Source organism: Cricetulus griseus, chromosome 2 (genome assembly GCF_003668045.3).
Source record: "Cricetulus griseus strain 17A/GY chromosome 2, alternate assembly CriGri-PICRH-1.0, whole genome shotgun sequence".
Classification (NCBI taxonomy): Eukaryota; Metazoa; Chordata; class Mammalia; order Rodentia; family Cricetidae; genus Cricetulus; species Cricetulus griseus.
The window spans coordinates 457935220-457956674 of NC_048595.1; the positions used below are offsets into that span (position 1 = coordinate 457935220).

A 21455-nucleotide genomic window follows, 5' to 3' on the forward strand; every position below is an offset into this window, starting at 1 on the left:
AAACCCTGTTGATTATGACAGATTAATCTCTAGTGTGTGTTTGTCCCACTTAGGGTTTTAATTGCTATGAAACACCATGACCAAAAGCAGGTTGGGGGTGAAAGGGTTTCTTTGGCTTACATTTCCACATCACTGTTCATCACTGAAGGAAGTCAGGACAGGAACTCAAACAAGGCAGGAACCTGGAGGCAGGAGCTGGTGCACAGGGCATGGAGGGGAGCCACTTATTGGCTTGCTCCTCATGGCTTGCTCAGCCTGCTTTCTTACAGAACCCAGGACCAGCAGCCCAGGGATGGCCCCACCCACAATGGGCCATACCCTCCTCCATCAGTCACTAATTCAGAATATACCAATTCAGAATATACCCTTCAGACTTGCCTGTAGCCTAGTGTTATGAAGACATTGTCTTAAGTGAGGTTCCTACTCTCAGATGACCTCACTGTGTTACACGTCTGCTTTGAGCCACTGTGAGCACTGTGAGCACCATTCTCTACACAGCGCCTCTCTGGTGTGCAGTGTAGGACTGTGCTTGGCCGGGGCGCCCCTCTCCCTCCTCCTCCCTTTCATACTAGATCTCCTGGAAGATAATCACAGCTACTGACAGGTCCTTGCCTCTCTTTCTGCTTGCAGAACAATCAACCATGACGACCGAATCAGGATCAGACTCAGAATCCAAGCCAGACCAGGAGGCTGAGCCCCAGGAGGCAGCAGGGCCTCAGGGACAGCCAGGGGCACAGCCTGGACCAGAGCCTGCCAGCGGAAGCAGTGAGGACCCGCCAGCGCTAGAGCAGTTCCCTGCAGCTGCTGCACATAGCACCCCGGTGAAGAGGGAGGTGAGCCTGGAACATCGCTGGGGAGGGTCAGTCAGGGGACCTGGCTGAGCTGTGCTGCTTCCTCCCAGCCCTAAGTGCAACTCTGAAGGTCACCTGCTTTTGCCCTCTCACCCAAAGGGTCAGTGGTGTCACTGTTGAAGGCTTTCAGTCAGGGGCACCCCACAGCCTTGACTGGTACCTCCTGCCTTTGATTAAAGCTGTTAACACTCAGCTGAACTACTGACAGACGATTCTGCCTAGATCTGAGTTTACCATAAGGGCAGACAACAGCTGGCAGCCCCACTATGCCTCTCGCTGTTTTTCCCAGCCATTATTCTGACCCAAGCATGGTCATATACTTTCAGCGACTCTTTATTTGTGGCGGAACTCCTCCCCTGGTATACATTTGTAGGGTCATTGCTGTTCCTTATGCATGTTCGGGGATGTGGGAAGCGATTACTTCTGCCCTTTGTGAGTTGGAACACAGCAGTGGAGCTACCTATTTAGCCTATGGAGGTTTGGTTCCATCCCCACTACTATCAAGAAAATAAAGATCAATAAGTATAAATATGTAGATAAAATCAAAAGAATAAAGTACGATGATGACCAGATGAGCCAGTATAGTCTGGAAACTTCAAACCCTGGTGCTTTAGACGGCTTTCTTGTGCATGATAAAGGGATCTGGAGCCAGAGGAGCGACTGACCTCGTGTTCCAAAGGGTTTGCATAGTCAGAAATTTTAGCACATGTTGAGTGAATGGTTATAAAGTTAGCCTTGGGCAGAAAACTCCATTACAGCACGTTACGACCCTGAACACTTGTTTATGAGGCGGGGTATGTTACTGTGGTCACATGACATTTGCAAGTTCCGGTTTTTAGGTAGCATGAATGGGGCTGGACAGATTCAGAGCACTGGCTGCTCTTGCAGAACACCTGGGTTCGGTTCCCAGAATGCAAGCCGTTGCTCACACCCTCTGGAACAGTTCCAGGGGATGGTAATCCTTTTCCTGACTTCTGCAGGCACCAGGCACCCATGTACTGCATATACATCCATGAAGGCAAAGCACTCATGCACATAAATAAGTGTGTATAATAAATAAATTTAAAGAATGAAGGAAACCATGCAGTCAAGAGACTTGGCAAACCTGCGGTGTGTACTGCAGCTGTCATAACAGCTTACTGTGTTCCGTAGTAAACATTTTTATAAGCGGGAACACCACACTGTAATATGGTTTAAAAAGTGTATTATAGTAAACCCACAAGCCAATAATATAACAATTTATTATGATCAGCTATGATGTGCTATATACATAAGTGTCTCGGCTGTACTTTTGTGTGTCTGATAATACAGACCATCACAGACACCTGAGCTGTGTAGTGTTTTGAATTTCACAATGGCAACTGTATCACGAAGCAGTTGAATTATGTGTTTACACAGATTTTTCTTTATTCTTGAGAATTTCATACATATGTGCAATGAATCATTCACTTCTGGCCCCTAACTTCCCTGCCCAACTTTCCCCGAAGCCCTTCTAACCAATCCAGCCTCATGTCTTAAGAGGCCACCGTCATATATGTGGTCTGTGTGGTGTTACATGGGCCATGACTGTACTTTGTCTTCCATAGTCAAATGTTTGACACCAACAATGGATATGATACTGAATCTGCAGAGGGAAATGTGCCTGGTTGCACAGGACAGACAACTGAGTAAATCCTGTCTCACGGCAACATTGGTCTGCTTTGGAAGACTCTTTCTGGCCTTTGGTCCTCACGTTCACCTTTACAAAATGTTAACAACAACGATTCTCTCTGAAGGTCTTCTATTTGGTCATAGGATGATGATTAAAATGTGGCTGGATTTTAATTTTATGACCTTTTGGGAAGTTTCCTAGCCCCCTGGTCCTGTGGCTCTTCATTTATAACTGAGGTTTGTAGTACCTACACGTCAGAGCAATGAGGAGGATTGCGTGGAGTGGAAGATTTGTGTAAATGGAGCTCTCAATTGGTCTATATAATAAAAAGCCGGAGTCAGAGATAGAGGGAAATGCTGAGAGATCAGAGAGAAGGAGCAAGTCACAGCACACCTCACCTCCTAAGTGTCTCAGCAGAGAAGAGAGCGAGTTCCTGTTTCTCCCTGTTATATCCTGTTTCTGCCCAGCTGCATCACTTCCTGTCTGTCTGTACAGACCTCCAGGCCTCCATGGTTAGCTAGTGGCAAGCTCCATTCTCTGACCCCCAGACAGGCTTTATTTGTGCAAGAAAGAGATCACCACATATTTGCTAAAATGATTGACAGCCATGCATCACATGACTCTAATTGGCAGTTCACCTGAGACACTTGGTCTGCTTTTCCACACGTGGCTTCTAAAAGCCACGGTGGTAGATACCGGTTTCATGTGTTCCAGAAAGATCTGTCCTTGAACGATGGTTGCCTAACGACATCATTTGCAGTTGATGTTTAACTAAGCCAGAAAGTTTGTTTTCATACAGATACTTTTAGTGGTGGGCAAACAGTCTCATCTCTTGCAGTATATAGAAAAACGGTGATTCACAGCAAAATTTAAGTTAAAAGTAGCTTCAGTTGACTTTTCCAGTAACGAGACAATTTAAATATGTTGGGATCATATATAAATTATAATGTATTAATTAAGATATATCATGGCTCATAATTTCAGGATTACTGTACTTCTCCCTAAACTATGTCAAGGCCAGATTAATGATGTTTTATAGATTTCTTGCATTGACCATTTTGATGCTTTAATACAGTCAAAATAGTAGGACTGAGTTGTCAAAATGAGTTTTCTTTAGTTTATTGACTTGTTGAAGTTTACTTTCTCAATTACCTTGGCTTTTCAAATTGGCCATTCCATCATTTTTTTTATTTAGTTATTTTAACCTAAGCAGCTAACTTGGATTCCTCCTGAATCAGTATTTAGAATACATACATTGAAGTACAACCATTCACCACTTTAGGTTTGGGGTTTGTTGGGAATATATATATATATATATATATATATATATATATATATATATATTTGGCAAAATTATCTTATGTTATAAACTGCCTATAATTCATGGACACTTTTGGTGGAAGAAAGGACTACATTCTCAATCTTATATACTAAAACCAAGGTAGAAAATGCAGGGAAAACGGAGATCTGTATCAAAGGCCTAAAACGGATACACTAAAAATGACTCTGCTTCTAAAGTGATAGGAACTAGTAAAAGTTGAAATAACAAGCCATCTATGCTGGCTTTACTCTAGATCCCAAGCCCTTTTAGTACCTGGCTGATGGTCCGTCTGTGTGAGAAATTCTGTGCTAATTCCAGGGTCATCCTTGAATCTGTGAGACATCCTGTGTTAATTCTGAGGGTCAGCCCTGAATCTGTGAGAGACATCCTGTGTTAATTCTGAGGGTCAGCCTCGAACCTGTGAGAGACGTCCTGTGTTAAATCCGAGGGTCAGCCCTGAACATTGGTGCCTTTCTCTGTGCACTGTTGGTGTTGCGGTTTGCATGCCACCGTTGTGGTGAACAGATAGAAGAGGGGTACGGAAACGGCTGGTGTTCAGCGATGCCGGGAGCTGACTGGGGGAGAATCTCGTGTTCCGTAGGACGCTTCTCCCCAGTTGTGAGACTGGCTCAGAACGGACAGACTATAGAGATGCCGCAGACTAAAGCCCCATGCACATTTGATATGTTCTCACACCAGCTCATTACCAGGCGGAGAACAGACCCAGGGGATTATGTTGTGATGAACTTCAGCGCTGCTGACTTTAGTGAGCTGATACAGAGCAGGATCAAGTGTTTTAGGACTTGCAAGATTACTGTCAAGATTACCACTCCCGGCTCTCTAAGCCGTAACATTTGTATCTCGTAAGTGTCTGAATCCAGCGGGTCAGGGAGTGCAGATCTAGTGAACTGAGAAAACAGGGGTGGTTTTGAGACCTTCACTATCTGATGCCTCTGAAAAGTCGGGAGTGGGTTTTCTGGGTTTTCTTATTTGCCTAGTGAGGTCTTAATAGAATTGGCTAATTTTCATCTCTATGAAGTCCTGGGTCCGCTGAGAAAAGCCCCGCGTGGTACATTTACGAGTGTGGGGTTATTTAGGTGTAACCGGGCTTCATCTCCTCTCATCACAGTGGAGACGGCGCAATCCTCTAGGAAACAGGACCTCGGCCTGTCTCTGGAGCCGTGCAGTGTCTGAGCAACTCAATATCCATTTCCCGTCTGTTATGAAAGGTGCTCATTGTTGCCGTCCACAGGTCAGCGACAAGGACCGGGACTTCGCCGCTGCAGCTGCGAAACAGCTTGAGTATCAGCAATTTGAAGACGATAAACTCTCTCAGAAATCATCCAGCAGCAAACTCTCACGGTCCCCACTGAAGATCGTGAAGAGGCCTAAAAGCATGCAGTGCAAAGTGACACTTCTGGACGGGTCGGACTACGGCTGCGACGTGGACGTAAGTGCGCACTTAAAAGCAGGGAGCAGCCGCAGAGTGTGCAAGTTGACATTTCCCAGAACTCGGGAAACTCACTCAAAGTGCAGTTGTTCAACTCTCTAGCAGGAGATTAAATGACTACAATAGTATATATAAAAGCAAAAACAGATGGGCTCTCTTAGCATTTTCCATGTCAGAGACAAAGGCTTTGCAGGCTTAAAAAATGCATTTTGCTTTAATACTCAGGCTATGAGCAATACTTCAATTTTATATTTTCTATTGGCATAATTTATGGCCCAGACACCCTGTGTAAATTCTTTACATAGTAATAATTGGATAACTCAGAAACTCAAAATGATCATGTCCTTTCCTTTCTGAGTAATTAAAAAAAAAAAGACAAAAATTACTTGTGCTAGACTTTGAGTCTCCATGTAAAATATTATGCTTCTCCTTGTTGTGTCTGTGTCTTGAATTCCAGATTCATCTGCCCCACCCTCTCTTCCTCTCTCTTTTAGAAAGATTTTTATTTTTAAAATCATGTATACGTGTTTATCTGTGTGCATGGGTGCAGTTCCTAAAGAGACCAGAAGAAGGTGTCAGAATCCATGAAGCTTGGGTTTGTGAGCGCTTGTGAGCTGTAGGAATGAGTGCTGGAAATGGAACTCAGATCCTCTGGAAGATCTGTTAGCCACTGAGCCATCTCCCCAGCTCCCGTCCCTTTTCCTTCTATTTAAAACCCATTTGTCATTCTAGTTGTATTTTGTGTGATACTGTAGTTGGAATTTTCTTTGAGCCACCAACCAGCTCCTAAATAAAGACACAGAGACTTATATTAATTATGGATACTCAGCCTTAGCTTAGGCTCGTCCCACCTGCTCTTTTAACTTAATTTAACCTGTTTCTGTTCATCTACACTTTGCCTCATGGCTTTTTACCTTTCTTTCATTCTGTATGTCCTACTTTCTCATTTCATCCTGTGTTTGTCTGGCTGGCCCCAGGGTCTCTGTTTCTTTCTTTTTGAACCTTTGGCAGCACGTATCAGGTGCAGATAATTGTTTGACTAAGGGTGGGAGCCTGTGCCTGCTTTGCCTTCCGAGTGCTGGCACCACATCTAGCCTGAAGCTGTGTGTGCTACAACAGACTCTGTGAGTCCATATGTGCATCCATTCTGGTGTGTCTGGAAGACGCTGTTCTATTGGAATTAGTCATCACCTCTGGCTCTTAGAATTTCTCACCTCCTCTCCCCATAGATTCCTGAGCTCTGAGGAGACAGGTTTGATGAAGACATGCCATTTGAGATCCAGTGCTCCAAAGTCTCTCACACTCTGCACATGTCCAATTGTAGGTCTCAGTATCAGGTCCCATCTACTGCAAGAAGCTACTCTTAGGACAGCTTAGCAAGACACCAGTCCACTGGTGTAGCAGTTTATCATAATGAGTCTTTTTTTTCTATGTCCTTTTAACAGAATAATAGTTTTAGGTTTTCCCCTAGGCCTATGGCCTCTCTAGTTTCAGGTCTTAGCCACTTTAGCAGTGTCAGGTATGGGTTTGATCTCATAGAATTGGCCTTAAATCCAAGTTGAAAGTGGTTGGTTACCCCTCTAACATTTGTGCCACTATTTCATCAGTATGTGGTTCTGTGTAAGATCTGTAGGTGGGTTGATGGTCACCTTTCCTCTTCAGTAGCATTCGGAGCAGAGTGGGAAGGGGTGCAGAAGGCTCTGGTCTCCTCAGAACTGAATTTCATTAGAGAATTGGATCATGTCACTAAAGTACAGCTTTTTTTTAAATTATTTTATTTTATTTTATTAGTTCTAGTTAGGGAACAAGCTTATTTCAAGTCCCTTCTCCCTCTCCCTCCCCTCACCCCCAACCCTCCTCCCCCCCCAGTCTACCCCCCACCCCATCCACCCACCACTCCCCAGGCAGGGTAGGGCCCTCAACTGGGGCTCTGCAAAGTCCACCAAGTCTTCCTATGCTGGTCCTGGGCCCTTCCCCATGTGTCCAGGGCCAGAGTGTAACCCTTCATATGGGATGGGCTCTCAAAGTCCCTTCTTGCACCAGGGAAAAATACTAATCCACCACCAGAGGCTCCCTGGAGTGCAGAGGCCTCCTTATTGACATCCATGTTCAGGGGTCTGGATCAGTCTTGTACTGGCCTCCCTGACAGCATCTGGGGTCGATGTGCTCTCCCTTGTTCAGGTCAACTGTTCCTGTGGGTTTCTCCAACCTGGTACAGACCCCTTCGTTCTTCATTCCTCCCTCTCTTCAACTAAATTCCCGATTTCAGCTCAGTGTATATCTGTGGATGTCTGTCTCTGCTTCCTTCAGCCACTGGATGAGGGCTCTAGGATGGCATAAAGAGAAGTCATCAATCTCATTTTAGGGGAAGGGCTTTTAGGTTATCCTCTCCACCATTGCCTGGATTGTCAGATCGTGTCATCCTTGTAGGTCTCTGGAGATCTCCCTGGTTCCAGATCTCTTCTCGGACCTATAGTGGCTCCCTCTGATATGGTATCTCTCATCCTGCTTTCTTTCCTCTATTCTTCCCCCAACTCAATGTTTCTGCCCCTCCATTTCCTCTCCTCTTCTCTTGCTCTTATTGTAGCAGCTCCCTCTCCCCTACCCTCATGCCCCCAATTAGTTCAGGAGTTCATGCCACTTCCATTCCTGGGGACCATTTATCCCTTAGAGTCCTTCATGTTTCCTAGTTTCTTTGGTGAAGAGCATTATAGACTGGTAATCCTTTGCTCTATGTCTAAAATTCATATATCAGTGAGTACATACCATGTTTGTCTTTTTGTGACTGGGTTACCTCACTCAGGATGGTTTCCTCTAGTTCCATCCATTTGCCTGCGAATTTCAAGATTCCATTGCTTTTTTCTGCTGAGTAGTACTCCATTGTATAAATGTACCACATTTTCTCAATCCATTCTTCAGTTGAGGGGCATCTAGGTTGCTTCCAGGTTCTGGCTATTACAAACAATGCTGCTATGAACATGGTTGAACATATGTCCTTGTTGTATGGACATGCAGTATTTGGGTATATACCCAAGAGAGGAATGGCTGGATCTTGAGGTAGACTGATTCCCATTTTTCTGAGCAACCGCCATACTGATTTCCAGAGTGGTCTTACAAGTTCGCACTCCCACCAGCAATGGAGGAGTGTTCCTTTTTCTCCACATCCTCTCCAGCATAGATTGTCATTGGTGTTTTTTATTTTAGCCATTCTGACAGGCGTGAGGTGGTATCTCAGAGTTGTTTTGAGTTGCATTTCTCTGATGGCCAATGATTTTGAGCACTTTCTTAAGTGTCTTTCAGCCATTTCAGATTCCTCTGTTGAGAATTCCCTATTTAGTTCTGCACCCCACTTTTTAATTTCATTGTTTGGTGTTTTGGTGGCTAGCTTCTTGAGCTCCTTATATATTTTGGAAATCAGTCCTCTGTCAGTCCTCTCCCATTCTGTGGGTGGTCGTTTTGTCCTACTGACTGTTTCCTTTGCCTTGCAGAAGCTTCTCAGTTTCAGGAGGTCCCATTTATTAATTGCAGACCTCAGTGTCTGTGCTACTGGCGTAATGTTCAGGAAGTGGTCTCCTGTGCCAATTTGTTCAAGGGTAATTCCCACTTTCTCTTCTAGAAGATTCAGTGTGGCTGGATTTATGGTGAGATCTTTGATCCATTTGCACTTAAGTTTTGTGCATGGTGACAGGTATGGATCTATCTGCAATTTTCTGCATGTCCGAATCCAATTGTACCAGCACCATTTGTTGAAGATGCTATCTTTTTTCCATTGTATAGATTTAGCACCTTTGTCAAAAATAAGGTATCCATAGGTGCGTGGGTCAATATCAGGGTTTTCAATTCGATTCCATTGGTCTATCAGTCTATTTTTGTGCCAATACCAAGCTGTTTTCAGAACTATGGCTCTATAGTAGAGCTTGAAGTCGGGGATGGTGATGCCTCCAGAAGATCCTTTATTGTAAAGAGTTGTTTTGGCTATCCTGGGCTTTTTATTTTTCCATATAAAGTTGAGTATTGTTCTTTCAATGTCTGTGAAAAACTGTGTTGGGATTTTGATGGGGATTGCATTGAATCTGTAGATTGCTTTTGGCAGGATTGCCATTTTTACTATGTTAATTCTACCTATCCAAGAGCATGGGAGATCTTTCCATTTTCTGGTATCTTCTTTAATTTCTTTCTTTAAAGTCTCAAAGTTCTTATTGTACAGATCTTTTACTTTTTTGGTTAGTGTTACCCCAAGATATTTTATGTTGCTTGTGGATATTGTGAAAGGTGATGTTTCCCTGATTTCTTTCTCATTGAGTTTATCATCTGTATATAGTAGGGCTACTGAGTTTTTTGAGTTAATTTTGTATCCTGCTACCTTGCTGAAGGTGTTTATCAGCCATAGGAGTTCCCTGGTAGAGTTTTTCGGGTCACTAATGTAGACTATCATGTGGTCTGCAAATAGTGAAAGTTTTACTTCATCCTTTCCAATTTGTATCCCTTTGATCCCCTTTTCTTGTCTTATTGCTCTAGCCAGAACTTCAAGTACAATATTGAAGAGATATGGAGAGAGTGGACAGCCTTGTCTTGTTCCTTTTAGAGGAAACGCTTTGAGTTTCTCTCCATTTACTTTGACGTTGGCTATTGGTTTGGTGTATATTGCATTTATCATGTTTAGATATGTTCCTGTTTTTCCTGTTTCTCCAAGATCTTTATCATGAAGGGATGTTGGATTTTGTCAAAGGCTTTTTCAGCATCTAGTGAGATGATCATGTGGTTTTTCTTTTTCAGTTTGTTTATATGGTGGATTACATTGATGGATTTTCGTATGTTGAACCATCCTTGCATCCCTGGGATGAAGCCTACTTCATGATGGATGATTTTTCTGATATGTTCTTGGATTCGGTTGGCCAATATTTTATTGAGTATTTTAGCATCGATGTTCATGAGGGATATTGGTCTGTAGTTCTCTTTCTTAGTCATATCTTTGTGTGGGTTGGGTATCAAAGTGATTGTAGCCTCGTAGAAAGAGTTTGGCAATATCCCATCTGCTTCTATTGTGCGGAACAGTTTGAGGAGTACTGGAATTAGCTCTTGTTTGAATTTCTGGTAGAATTCTGCAGTGAAGCCATCTGGCCCTGGGCTTTTTTTGGTTGGGAGGCTTTTGATTACTGCTTCTATCTCATTAGGGGTTATAGGTCGATTTAAACTGTTTATCTGATCTTGATTTAATTTTGGTAAGTGATATTTATCCAGAAAGCTGTCCATTTCCTTTAGATTTTCCAATTTTGTGGAATACAGGTTTTCAAAGTATGACCTAAAGATTCTCTGGATTTCCTCAGTGTCCGTTGTTATATCCCCCTTTTCATTTCTGATTTTGTTAATTAGCATGTTCTCTCTCTGCCTTTTGGTTAGTTTGGCTAGAGGTTTGTCTATCTTATTGATCTTCTCAAAGAACCAACTCTTTGTTTCATTGATTCTTTGTACTGTTTTCCTAGTTTCTACTTTGTTATTTCGGCTCTCAGGTTGATTATTTCCTGGCATCTACTCCTCCTTGGTGTGTTTGCTTCTTTTTGCTCTAAAGCTTTCAGTTGTTCTGTCAATTCTCTAATGTGACTTTCCTCCAGTTTCTTTATGTGGGCACTTAGTGCTATGAACTTCCCTCTTAGCACTGCTTTCAGAGTGTCCCATAAGTTTGGGTATGTTGTGTCTACATTCTCATTAAATTCTAGGAAGTCTTTAATTTCTTTTTTTATTTCTTCCTCAACCCAGGAATGGTGCAATTGGGTGTTATTCATTTTCCATTCAAATGTAGGTTTTCTGCAATTCGTATTGATGTTGAATTCTAGCTTTAATGCATGGTGGTCTGATAAGATACAGGGGGTTATTTCTATTCTTTTGTAACTGTGGAGGTTTGCTTTGCTGCCAACTATGTGGTCAATTTTTGAGAAGGTTCCATGTGGCGCTGAGAAGAAGGTATATTCTTTTGTGTTTGGATGGAATGTTCTATAGATATCTGTTAAACCCAGTTGTGTCATAACTTCTGTCAGATCCTTTGTTTCTTTGTTAAGTTTCTGTCTAGTGGTTCTGTCCAATGGTGTAAGGGGGGTGTTGAAGTCTCCTACTATAAGTGTGTGTGGTTTTATGTGTGGTTTGAGCTTTAGTAATGTTTCTTTTACAAATGTGGGTGCTTTCGTATTAGGGGCATAGATGTTCAGGATTGAGACTTCATCTTGACGGACTTTTCCTGTGATGAGTATGAAATGCCCTTCTTCATTTCTTTTGATTGCTTTCAGTTTGAAGTCTAATTTGTTAGATATTAGCTACCCCAGCTTGTTTCTTGAGCCCATTTTATTGGAAAATTTTTTCCCATCCTTTTACTCTGAGGTAATGCCTGTCTTTGAAGTTGAGGTGTGTTTCTTGTAAACAGCAGAAGGATGGATTCTGTCTTTGTATCCATTCTGTTAGCCTGTATCTTTTTATGGGTAAGTTAAGACCATTGACATTTAGGGATATTAATGTCCATTGTTCATTGGTTCTTCTTTGTTTTGGATTTATTGTTGGTGGTATCATTTCGTGTGGATTTTGCCCTCCTGTTTCTTTTTGTGTTTGGTAAAGTTAGATTATCTATTGCCAGTGTTTTTGTAAGTGTAGTTTTGTTCATTGGGTTGGAGTTTTCCTTCCAGAGCCTTCTGTAGTGCTGGATTTGTGGATATGTATTGTTTAAATCTGTTTTTTGTTGTGGAATATCTTGTTTTCTCCATCTATAATGATTGAAAGTTTTGCTGGGTACAGTAGTCTGGGTTGACATCCATGCTCCCTTAGTGCTTGTAGGGTATCTATCCAAGACCTTCTGGCTTTCAGAGTTTCCATTGAGAAGTCGGGTGTGATTCTGATTGGTTTGCCTTTATATGTTACTTGGCCTTTTTCCTTTGCTGCTCTTAATATTTTCTCTTTATTCTGTAGATTTGGTGTTTTGATTATTATGTGTCGGGGGACTTCTTTTTGTGGTCCAGTCTGTTTGGTGTCCTGTAAGCTTCTTGTACTTTCATAGGCATATCCTTCTGTAGGTTGGGGAAGTTTTCTTCTATGATTTTGTTGAATATGTTTTCTGTACCTTTGAGCAGTGTTTCTTCACCTTCTTCTACACCTATTATTCTTAGGTTTGGCCTTTTTACGGTGTCCCATATTTCCTGGATATTTTGTGTTAGGGATTTGTTGGGCTTGAGGTTTTCTTTGGTTGATGAATGTATATCCTCTAGCGAGTCTTCAGTAGCTGAGATTTTCTCTTCCATCTCTTGAATTCTATTGGATATACTTACATTTTTAGTTCCTGATCATTTATCCAGCCTTTCCATTTCTAGCATGGTCTCATTCTGTGTTTTCTTTATTGTGTCTATTTCAGTTTTCATGCTTTGAACTGTTTCAAGAGCTTCCTTCACTTGTTTGGATGTTTTTTCTTGGCTTTCTTTAGATTCTTTAAGAGATTTATTTCTTGGATTTTTTGGTTTGTCTTTTCCTCCAATTCGTTTAATTTTTTGTTTGCTTTTTCTTCTATTTCTTTAAGGGATTTTCTTGTTTCCTCTTTAAAGGTCTCTATCATCTTGCTGAGATAATTTTTGAGGTCCATCTCATCTTCATGCTCTGTGTTGGGCTTTTCAGATCTTGCTGGAGTGGAGTCCCTAGATTCTGGTGGTGTCATATTGGTCTTTCTGTTGTTGAGTGAAACCTTATTCTGTCTTCTCCCCATATCTTCTTTTAGTGGGTGCAGGTGGGGTCTCTCTATCTCTCTATGTGACCCAGTGGTGTGTGGGGGCCAGGAATTCAATGTCCACAACTCTAGATGGTCTTGACGCTCCTGGTAGTCTCCTCACTAGTTCCTAGTTCCTTGGTCGGTTGGTGGAATGGAAGAGCGGGGTGCTAGCAGATTTGGGGCGCAGGGAGCTCCTCCCTGCCTGGGCGTGTCTAACCCAAGCCCGCAGGCGCAGATGGGGGTGGGGGAGTGGGGTGTTGGGGGGGTTCGGGGTGTATGGTGTTTTGGGCTGGAGTTGGGAGCGGGCAGAGTCTCACTCACCTAGTTCCTCGGTCGGTCGGTGGAATGGAAGAGTGGGGTGCTAGCAGATTTGGGGCGCAGGGAGCTCCTCTAAAGTACAGCTTCTTAAGTCACGGAGAGTTTTACAGACTATGGTTCCATGTGTCAGAATCTTGTGTTCTTCCGAGGCAAAGCTTGTGCATTAACAGCACAAAAGGAGATGAACCTTGCTTGACTCTGTAAAACAAGAATGTTGTTTGGTGGGGCAACAGTCTTGGTAATCATTTGGATACAACTGTGTTTGGGTTTAAGTGATTACAAACTCAGATGAACTGAAAGGGACATGTCGCTGTCCAGCCTGCATGTGGAATCACAGGTGACTTCTGTGGAAGATCATTCAGATGACATTGAACTGTTGAGTAGACCTGGACATATGGTGTCTCCAGGACCATCTTGCTCGTGTGTGAGTCTATTATCTGGCAGGAATGTGATTCGAAGAAACTTCCTCAAACTCTCTAAATGTTGATTTTTCTGTGGTTTGAATGTGTTTTTCTAAAGTTTGTCTGTTGGAAACTTAGGGCTGAAACTTGTGTGTTAACAGCATTTGGAGCCAGGACTTTGAGGGGATAATTAGGATTAGATGAGGTCATAGGAGACAAGGTCCACATGGCATTAATATTTCTGTGTAAGGGAGGAGTGAACAAGACCTTCAGTGGCACACACGTTCTGTCTCACCGTGCAGTATCCTCCACCGTGTTACAATGCTGTGGGAAGAGTCTCACCATGCACCTAGAACAGTGAACCAATAAACTTCTGCTCTTGGCAAATTACCTAGTCTCGGGTATTTCGTCATAGAAACAGAAGAGACTAAGGAAGTTTACTCAGCATTTGAATTTGAGTGAAAATATTTGCCTTAAATGTGTATTATTGGGGGCTGGTGAGATAGGTCAGCCTAAAGATCTGAGTTCAGGCCCCTGAACCCATGTGGTAAGAACTGACTCCCAGTTGTCCTCTGGCCTTCACACTCATCCCGTGGCATGTGTGCTCCTGTTTCCTACACATAATGCACACAAAGAAAGGAAAGAAAAATATATTAAAAAATGAAATGATTTAAAATACTTTTGAGGTGTATCCTATCCTTAGGAAATGGGAATTATGGGAGCTGTTTTATAATGATACTAGGAGAAATTAATTCTGATATGAGCTTATTTATCAGGGAACTTTAGAGTGTGATCTGAAACCCTTCTCATGAGAATGACTGGGGAATTTGCATACATTTGCATACATTGAGTATGCGTATTCAGAGGGACCAGGAGTTATTCTCAGGGACCAGGAGTTATTCTCAGAGACTTAGAGAAGTTGATATTGAAAGGTTCCCAGAAACTTATGTGCAGAAAGCTAAGGTCAGAGGTGCAGCAAGTCCATCTTCAATGAACACAGAGAATATTTTAAAGATTAACCTTAGGGTAGGTAGTTCATTCCCTGCCCTAAAACTAAAAGCACTTGGGAGAAACGAGATGAATTAAGAGAGGCTGTTTTTTCCTCAGATAGCTCCCATCCCCTTCCTTCTGGTGGAATGAAAGACACACAGTCCTCAGTGGAAGAAGCTGCGTGGCTTCCCTGCCTGTTGCCCCAAGATGTGTGGTTGCAGGAGACTTTAGAACAATACAGAAGACAGAAGCAAGCAGAAGTCCTTTACCACTTAATGAAGTATTGTTTTATTTTTAGTAAAATTACGTTTCTTCTCATAGCTAACTTGATGCCGTCATCATTTCAGTGAAGTGCACAAGGCCCAGCTGTCTCACAACTTAGTCATGAGGCTTTTCAGACACCTAGCACAGGTGACTTTTCTGTCTCATACTCATGACTGGAGAACACGAATGGCTACCGTTTGTTGTAATTTGTTGAAAAGGTCAGCACAGGTGCATGTGTGTGTACGTGCACGCATGCATGTGCACGTACACACACACACACACACACACACACACACACACACACACACACACTTTTGAGTAGCTTAGACCCATGCTTCAATGCTCATGCTGCAACACCATGCCTGCACACTCATGTTCAGAGCATGCCCCATGCTTTAATGCTCACATTGCAACAGCATGACTGCACACTCATGTTCAGAGCATGCCCCATGCTTTAATGTTCACATTGCAACACCATGACTACACACTCGTGTTCAGAGCATGCCCCATGCTTTAATGCTCACGCTGCATATTCTTTCAAACTTCCATTTGATGGTGGACTCACATCATTGTAGCATGCAATGGTTTTCCCTTTGAGAGGCCTATGCTTCTGCCATCCCTTCAAACTTCTTTCTTGACTGCTAGCAATATATTTAAAAAGGTCATATAGGCAACTAAGCTTGATATATGCTTACGGAATGTTTATATGCCTCCAAATTTCCATATATGCCAACAAAATCGTTAACATGATTCATCCCATTCTCATGATGACCGACCGGAGAACACAAATGACTTCTTATTACCACTTTGTTGTCATTTGTTGAGAGAGAGAAACAGAATCCTCCCTCAGGATACACACAGGGCACAATGCTCATCTCATTAGTTTCCATCCTAACGCTTGTACATGGGGCAGACAGCTTTGTCTCTCAATGATCAATATGCAATATTTGAAGCATTGTATAGTGTAGTTTGGTTTACATTCCACTAAGGTCCCAGCAAGTTTACTGACACAGTGTGTTCAGGCTTCCGACATTTTGACAGGATGTTGTAGTGTACCAGTGGGTTGTGGTGCGTTTACAGCTCTCTTGGGATATATCCAGCTCTTGGGCAGCAGATGAGACGTGCTTAGAGGCATTGTGAGAAAGGTGGTATTGGCGGGTTTCTGTTGCAAGGGTCATTTACAAAGGGTCCTGCTAGCCGGGCGTTGGTGGCACACGCCTTTAATCCCAGCACTCGGGAGGCAGAGGCAGGTGGATCTCTGTGAGCTTGAGGCCAGCCTGGTCTACAGAGCAAGTGCCCGGACAGCCTCCAAAGCTACACAGAGAAACCCTGTCTCGAAAAACCTAAATAAATAAATAAATAAATAAATAAATAAATAATAAATAGGGTCTTGCTAATCTTGAAATTTGCAGGAAAATGGATGGAACTTGAAGAAACCATCCTGAGCGAGGTAACCCAGTCACAAAAAGACAAACATGATATGTACTCACTCATAAGTGGATTTTAGATATAGAGTAAGGGATTACCAGCCTACAATCCCCACTGCCAGAGAAACTAGTAAACAAGGAGGATCCTAAAAGAGACAAACATTGTCCCCTGGAGAAGGGGAAAGGGTCACCATACCTGAGCAAATTGAGAACATGGGAAGAGGGGGAGGGAGCTACGGGAGTGAGAAGAGAAGAAAAGGAAGGATGCAGAGGTCATGAGGGAGCAGAAAGGTTGAGTCAGGTGTAGATTAGAAGAAAGGATATGTGATAGGTAGGATTTTAGTTGGGGGTGGTAGAGGAGGAAGGGAGGGAGAGGGAACTTGGATTGTCATGTAATTCAATCTTGCTTGTAATTCAAATATATATGTATGTATGTATGTATGTATGTATGTATGTATGTATGTATGTCTAGGAGGAGACAGAGAGTGGTAAGGAGAGGGGGAAACTGAAGTGATTACATTGTAGTTAAAATGCATTTTTTAGGAACTCCTCTTTGTGAATGTAGGGTATGATTGAAATATAAACTTATACAGCCACAAAAAAAAGGGGAGTCCTGCTGGCTTCCTTGCTCTTTGTGAATTCCCAGTTTACTTAGCCCCTAAATATCCTGTCAGTCATAGTGAGCCAGGCACTGAGAATGGAACCCAGGTATATCCACGGTAGATTCATAGCCCAGATAAACAATATCTTTGGGCCAGTCACACTGGAGAAAGAATTGAATCTGGACTGAGATGAATCAAATACAGCTTTTGCAAGATTCGGTAACATCATAAAAGCCTCAGCCCCTGTTTAGTTAGGCCTGGCCCAGACTCAGGTCTCTGCGGGTTCCTCCATGATGGGTCCACATTTAAGTGGCAATAACAATGTCCCTTGCAGCCATCACCTAGAGATGCTCATCTGGAGCCAAGAAAGAGCCACTAAGATTGTCAAGCTGTGTCCCAAGTTAGCTTCACTCCTCTTCGAATTATGGTCAGGAAGGGACTTTCCCAATGGTCTGTCTTTGTGGTTATTTGATTGTCTGTCTGAATCTCACTCCTAGTCCATGTTCTTTACCTCCAAGATATGGTTGGAAGAATGATTCCATATCTGAGCCTTTTCTTCTTACTTCCATGAGTTCTGGGGAAAAAATACTTTCTGGACCATTTCAAAGCTCTAGGCAGAATGACAGACTTGCCCAAATGAAGGAACTTGATCCAGCACTTATTACCTTTCTTGAATTACCAGAAACAGGTAAATATAAAATATGAAATATGACATTTTCACAGCCTACACAAATATTGTTCACTCAAGAAAACATATAAATCAGAGATTTTCATTCTGTGGGACTGCAGATTTTGACTTCTCCCGTGACATGCCCCTCTTGTCAATATAATGGCTTGTCACATCAAACATCTGTCTCATGTTCTAACCTAATGTCCCCATCCAGCAGCAGAATTGTCCTGATTGAAGAATGGCACCTTCCAGACCCCAGAGAATGGGGTGACATTAGTTGACCTTTCTTTCTTCTCGGGATGGCCCTTAGTACAACTATAGGAACGCTGTGTGATAGGAACGCTGTGCGTGGGGATAGTTAACATGCAACGTCTCTTTTACCTGATGAAGATGCTATGAGATCTTCCCAAGGCATTGAGATTTGTCCTCATTAAAGTGTGGTGATGACAGACTTTCCTACTAAAATAGTTAAGGCTATTCTCCTGGTATTCATTTTCAAAAAGTAATAAACTTTAATAGTCCATCATGAGTGTCGTCATGGCCTATTAAGTCCTCTAAAGAAAATTAATGTTGAAAAGGTGAGCATAGATATGGAGGAGTAGGAACTGTAAAACCATCTGGGAGTGTCGTCTATTCTTTGGAAAGCCAAGTAGATTTTGAGAGCTTGAGTGCTTAAGTCATTAGGTGATGGGTAATGCATTAAATACTGCTAAGGAAAGTTCACTGAGGAATTCTTTCTGTATTTACCCCAGCTATAAAATTATATTAATATGTGTGTGTGCATGTTTGTGAATGTGGGTTTGCTTGCATAGGTATGTGTACATGTATGTGTAGGTGTACATGTATGTATATGTACATGAGTATGTGTACGTGTGAGTATGTGTACATGTGTGTATATGTACATGAGTATGTGTACATGTGAGTATGTGTATGTGTACATGTGTGTATATGTATATGAGTATGTGTACATGTGAGTATGTGTATGTGTACATGTGTGTATATGTATATGAGTATGTGTACACAAGTGCATGGTTTATGTACATGTCTGTATGTGTACATGTCTGCATATGTTCATGTGAGTATGTGTATGTGTGGGTATGTGTATGTGTACATGTCTGTATATGTACATGAGTATGTGTATTTGAGTGCAAGAGTATGTGTTCATATATGTGTACATGTGAGTATGTGTTTGTGTACATGTGTGTATGTGTGTAGATCAGAAGTTGGTGTCAGGTTCTTCTTTAGTTATTCTGTACCTTAGTTTTTGAGACAGGATCTCTGGTGGAACCTGGAGAGTTGACACTTTGGCTAACCTGTCTGCTCTGCAAGCCCCAGGGATCTTCCTGTCTCTATATCCACGGTGATGTAGGTGCACAGAACTGCACCCAGAACTTTTGCATAAGTTCTGGGGGGGTCTAACTCCAGTCCTTGGGCTTTTACAACAGCTTTTCTCTGACTGACCCATGTCATCCATCGGCCTTCGTTTTCCAATGTTCATTCTCTAACCTTGTATTGCTCAGTCACTAGGTTTGTTTTTCCTGGTCCCACCCCCAAAACCTTGATCCCTCTGTGCTCCCCCCAGCACTGTGTCTGGTTTGTTGCCTCTTGTGCTGCCCCCAGGAGTCATATGCATGACTTCACTCTGTACTGAAGATCCAAACGCTCAGGTGTTCCTTTGTATTGTGTATCTAGCTTGCTTGGTTAGGATTCGCTTCTCTCAGTATCTTTCCCACCTTTGTGGCTTAGAGCTGCTGCATGTGCCCTGAAAGAAACTATCAGTGGTAACGTAACCACTACAGTCTCCGTGAGATGATGACTAGACCACACATGGTAACCGTGAACCCATGTGTGCAGAAGAGGGCTGCTCACTCTTGGCTCCAGCTTCAGATATAAGCCAGCTCTACGCGATTCCCCATAGCACATCTCAAGAAAGACTGTAGCAGAGAATATCTCTGCTTCCCCTTGCCACTTCCAGGAGTCAGAGCCTCGTCATGTCTTCCTGTTCACAATTTGCCATGCTCCCACATGGAAGCTGCTTGCTACTGTCTCCATTCTACAGCTCCACGATAAGTCCCAGACCCTACCCTGGGGAGGGCTTTAATCCACACCGTCACACATGCTTTGTTTAGGAAGGTCTTCCCAACATGGTGGGCTGCAGCTAGGCCCTGTATGATGACCAGAGCCTCTCATCCATGGAGGTTTATGTGCTCCATGACCCCAAGACAAGTACAGCTGCTGCCCTCAGCTGTTCTAGTCTCCTTCCTAGCATGGGATCTGCACTTACAGATTCACAGTCTTCTTCAGTGACTTCCAGGCACCTCCTTAAAATTGTTGTCTTTTCTAGGACAGAGTGATGCATTTGTGCCAAGTGAGCGCTAGCATCTTCTAAACACTCAAATATTGCAGTTTTCCTATTTGTCTGACTATATATTTTTCTAATAGTATTAATGCATCCGGTCAATATGTCATCCCATTGTGTGCATGAATTGCAGAAGGCTAATTTTATAAGTGCTTTATTGTAAAGCATTTCTTAGGAGCCATTACGTTCCAGTCACTGCAAAACAGCTGAGTCAATGTTGCAAGCTTAAAATTGAGTTTCTCTTCACCATAGAGGCAAACCATCTGATCTACAAGAAACAGTGGGCATAACCTTTGCCTTGCCTTGTCTCTCTGCTGGGAAAGTTGGCTCAGAAAAGTTAATATTGTGCCTGAGAAAACATGGTCTGGGAAGTAGAGAGGAGAACAGGACCCCACATGCCACTCCTCTGATCCAAAGATTCTACACTCCTCACCAAAAAAAAAAAAAAAAATTCAAAGCCTGCACCAGGAAAAGGAATCAACCAAAAGATAGGATTTGCCTTTGGCTTGGACTTGTGAAGTAGTACTTGAAAGAAGAAAGAGTTTTCTACATGTTTTATCACTGGTCTCTCAAGAAGAAACAGATTTGGGGGCTGAGGTGATGGTTGCCACATAAGCGTGAGGACATGAGTACAATCTCCCAGAACACATGTAAAAGTCTGTACATGACAGCACACACCTGGATCTCAGTGTGGGGGAAGGTGGTGAAGACAGAAGGATCCCAAGGGCTCACTGGCCAGGTAGTCTCAGCAAAATTAGGTGGTGAGCAATTGAGGGAGGCACTTGACATCGACTTCTGACTTCTACACGCAAGCACGCCTCTGTGTACACTTGCACCTATAGGAACACACAAATAACACATAAAAGAAGAAATCATGTTTTGGTCACTTACTCTGTTTTTAATTCTTCGAGCATGTGACTTCAAAATGATCATTTTTTTCTAAATATTTTTCTTAGTATCATAATATAGCTTGAGAGAAGGAAGAGAGGCTGCTAAAATCCCTCCTGCATTTTATTGTCTCCTCTTTGTCCCCTTCGTGTGGCTGGAAGATGTAATGGGCTGTGTGACACGTCCCTCCTCTTAGTAAACCAGAAGCTAACTGGATTCCTTTGGACCCCAGATTTCTGAGAAGAAACCATTCAAGGGTGTAACACCACAGAATAGTGACCGACCCCATATTTTTTCAAGTTCATTTCTGAAAATGATTGCCTGGTTCCAATGTGGACCACTCTGTGAGCTCTGAGGATGTGACAGGCATAGCTTGGAAACAGTGCCTTTTGTTTTGATTGAGAAGAAGAAGATGGTTGAGAGATAAGACGGGTAAATTCCTCCAGCTGGTGCATGGGCTCCAGTCAGCCTTTGTCTTTGTGTGGACTTTCCCATCAAACCTGGCATCCCCAGCCACCCCTTCCT

At 42.8% G+C, this 21455-nt stretch overlaps 1 protein-coding gene across 5 annotated transcripts in view; it reads left to right on the plus strand.

Annotated features, from left to right (window-relative positions):
• The first annotated feature begins 641 nt into the window (after window positions 1-641).
• The window catches only part of Epb41l3 (erythrocyte membrane protein band 4.1 like 3), an 81371-nt gene continuing 60557 nt past the window's right edge, over window positions 642-21455 (plus strand). For all 5 annotated transcript variants that reach the window (XM_035439297.1, XM_035439299.1, XM_035439301.1 and 2 more), the window contains exons 1-2: window positions 642-833; window positions 5076-5273. In XM_035439297.1, the coding sequence (XP_035295188.1) occupies window positions 642-833; window positions 5076-5273 (390 nt within the window). The remainder of the gene's footprint in view (window positions 834-5075; window positions 5274-21455) is intronic.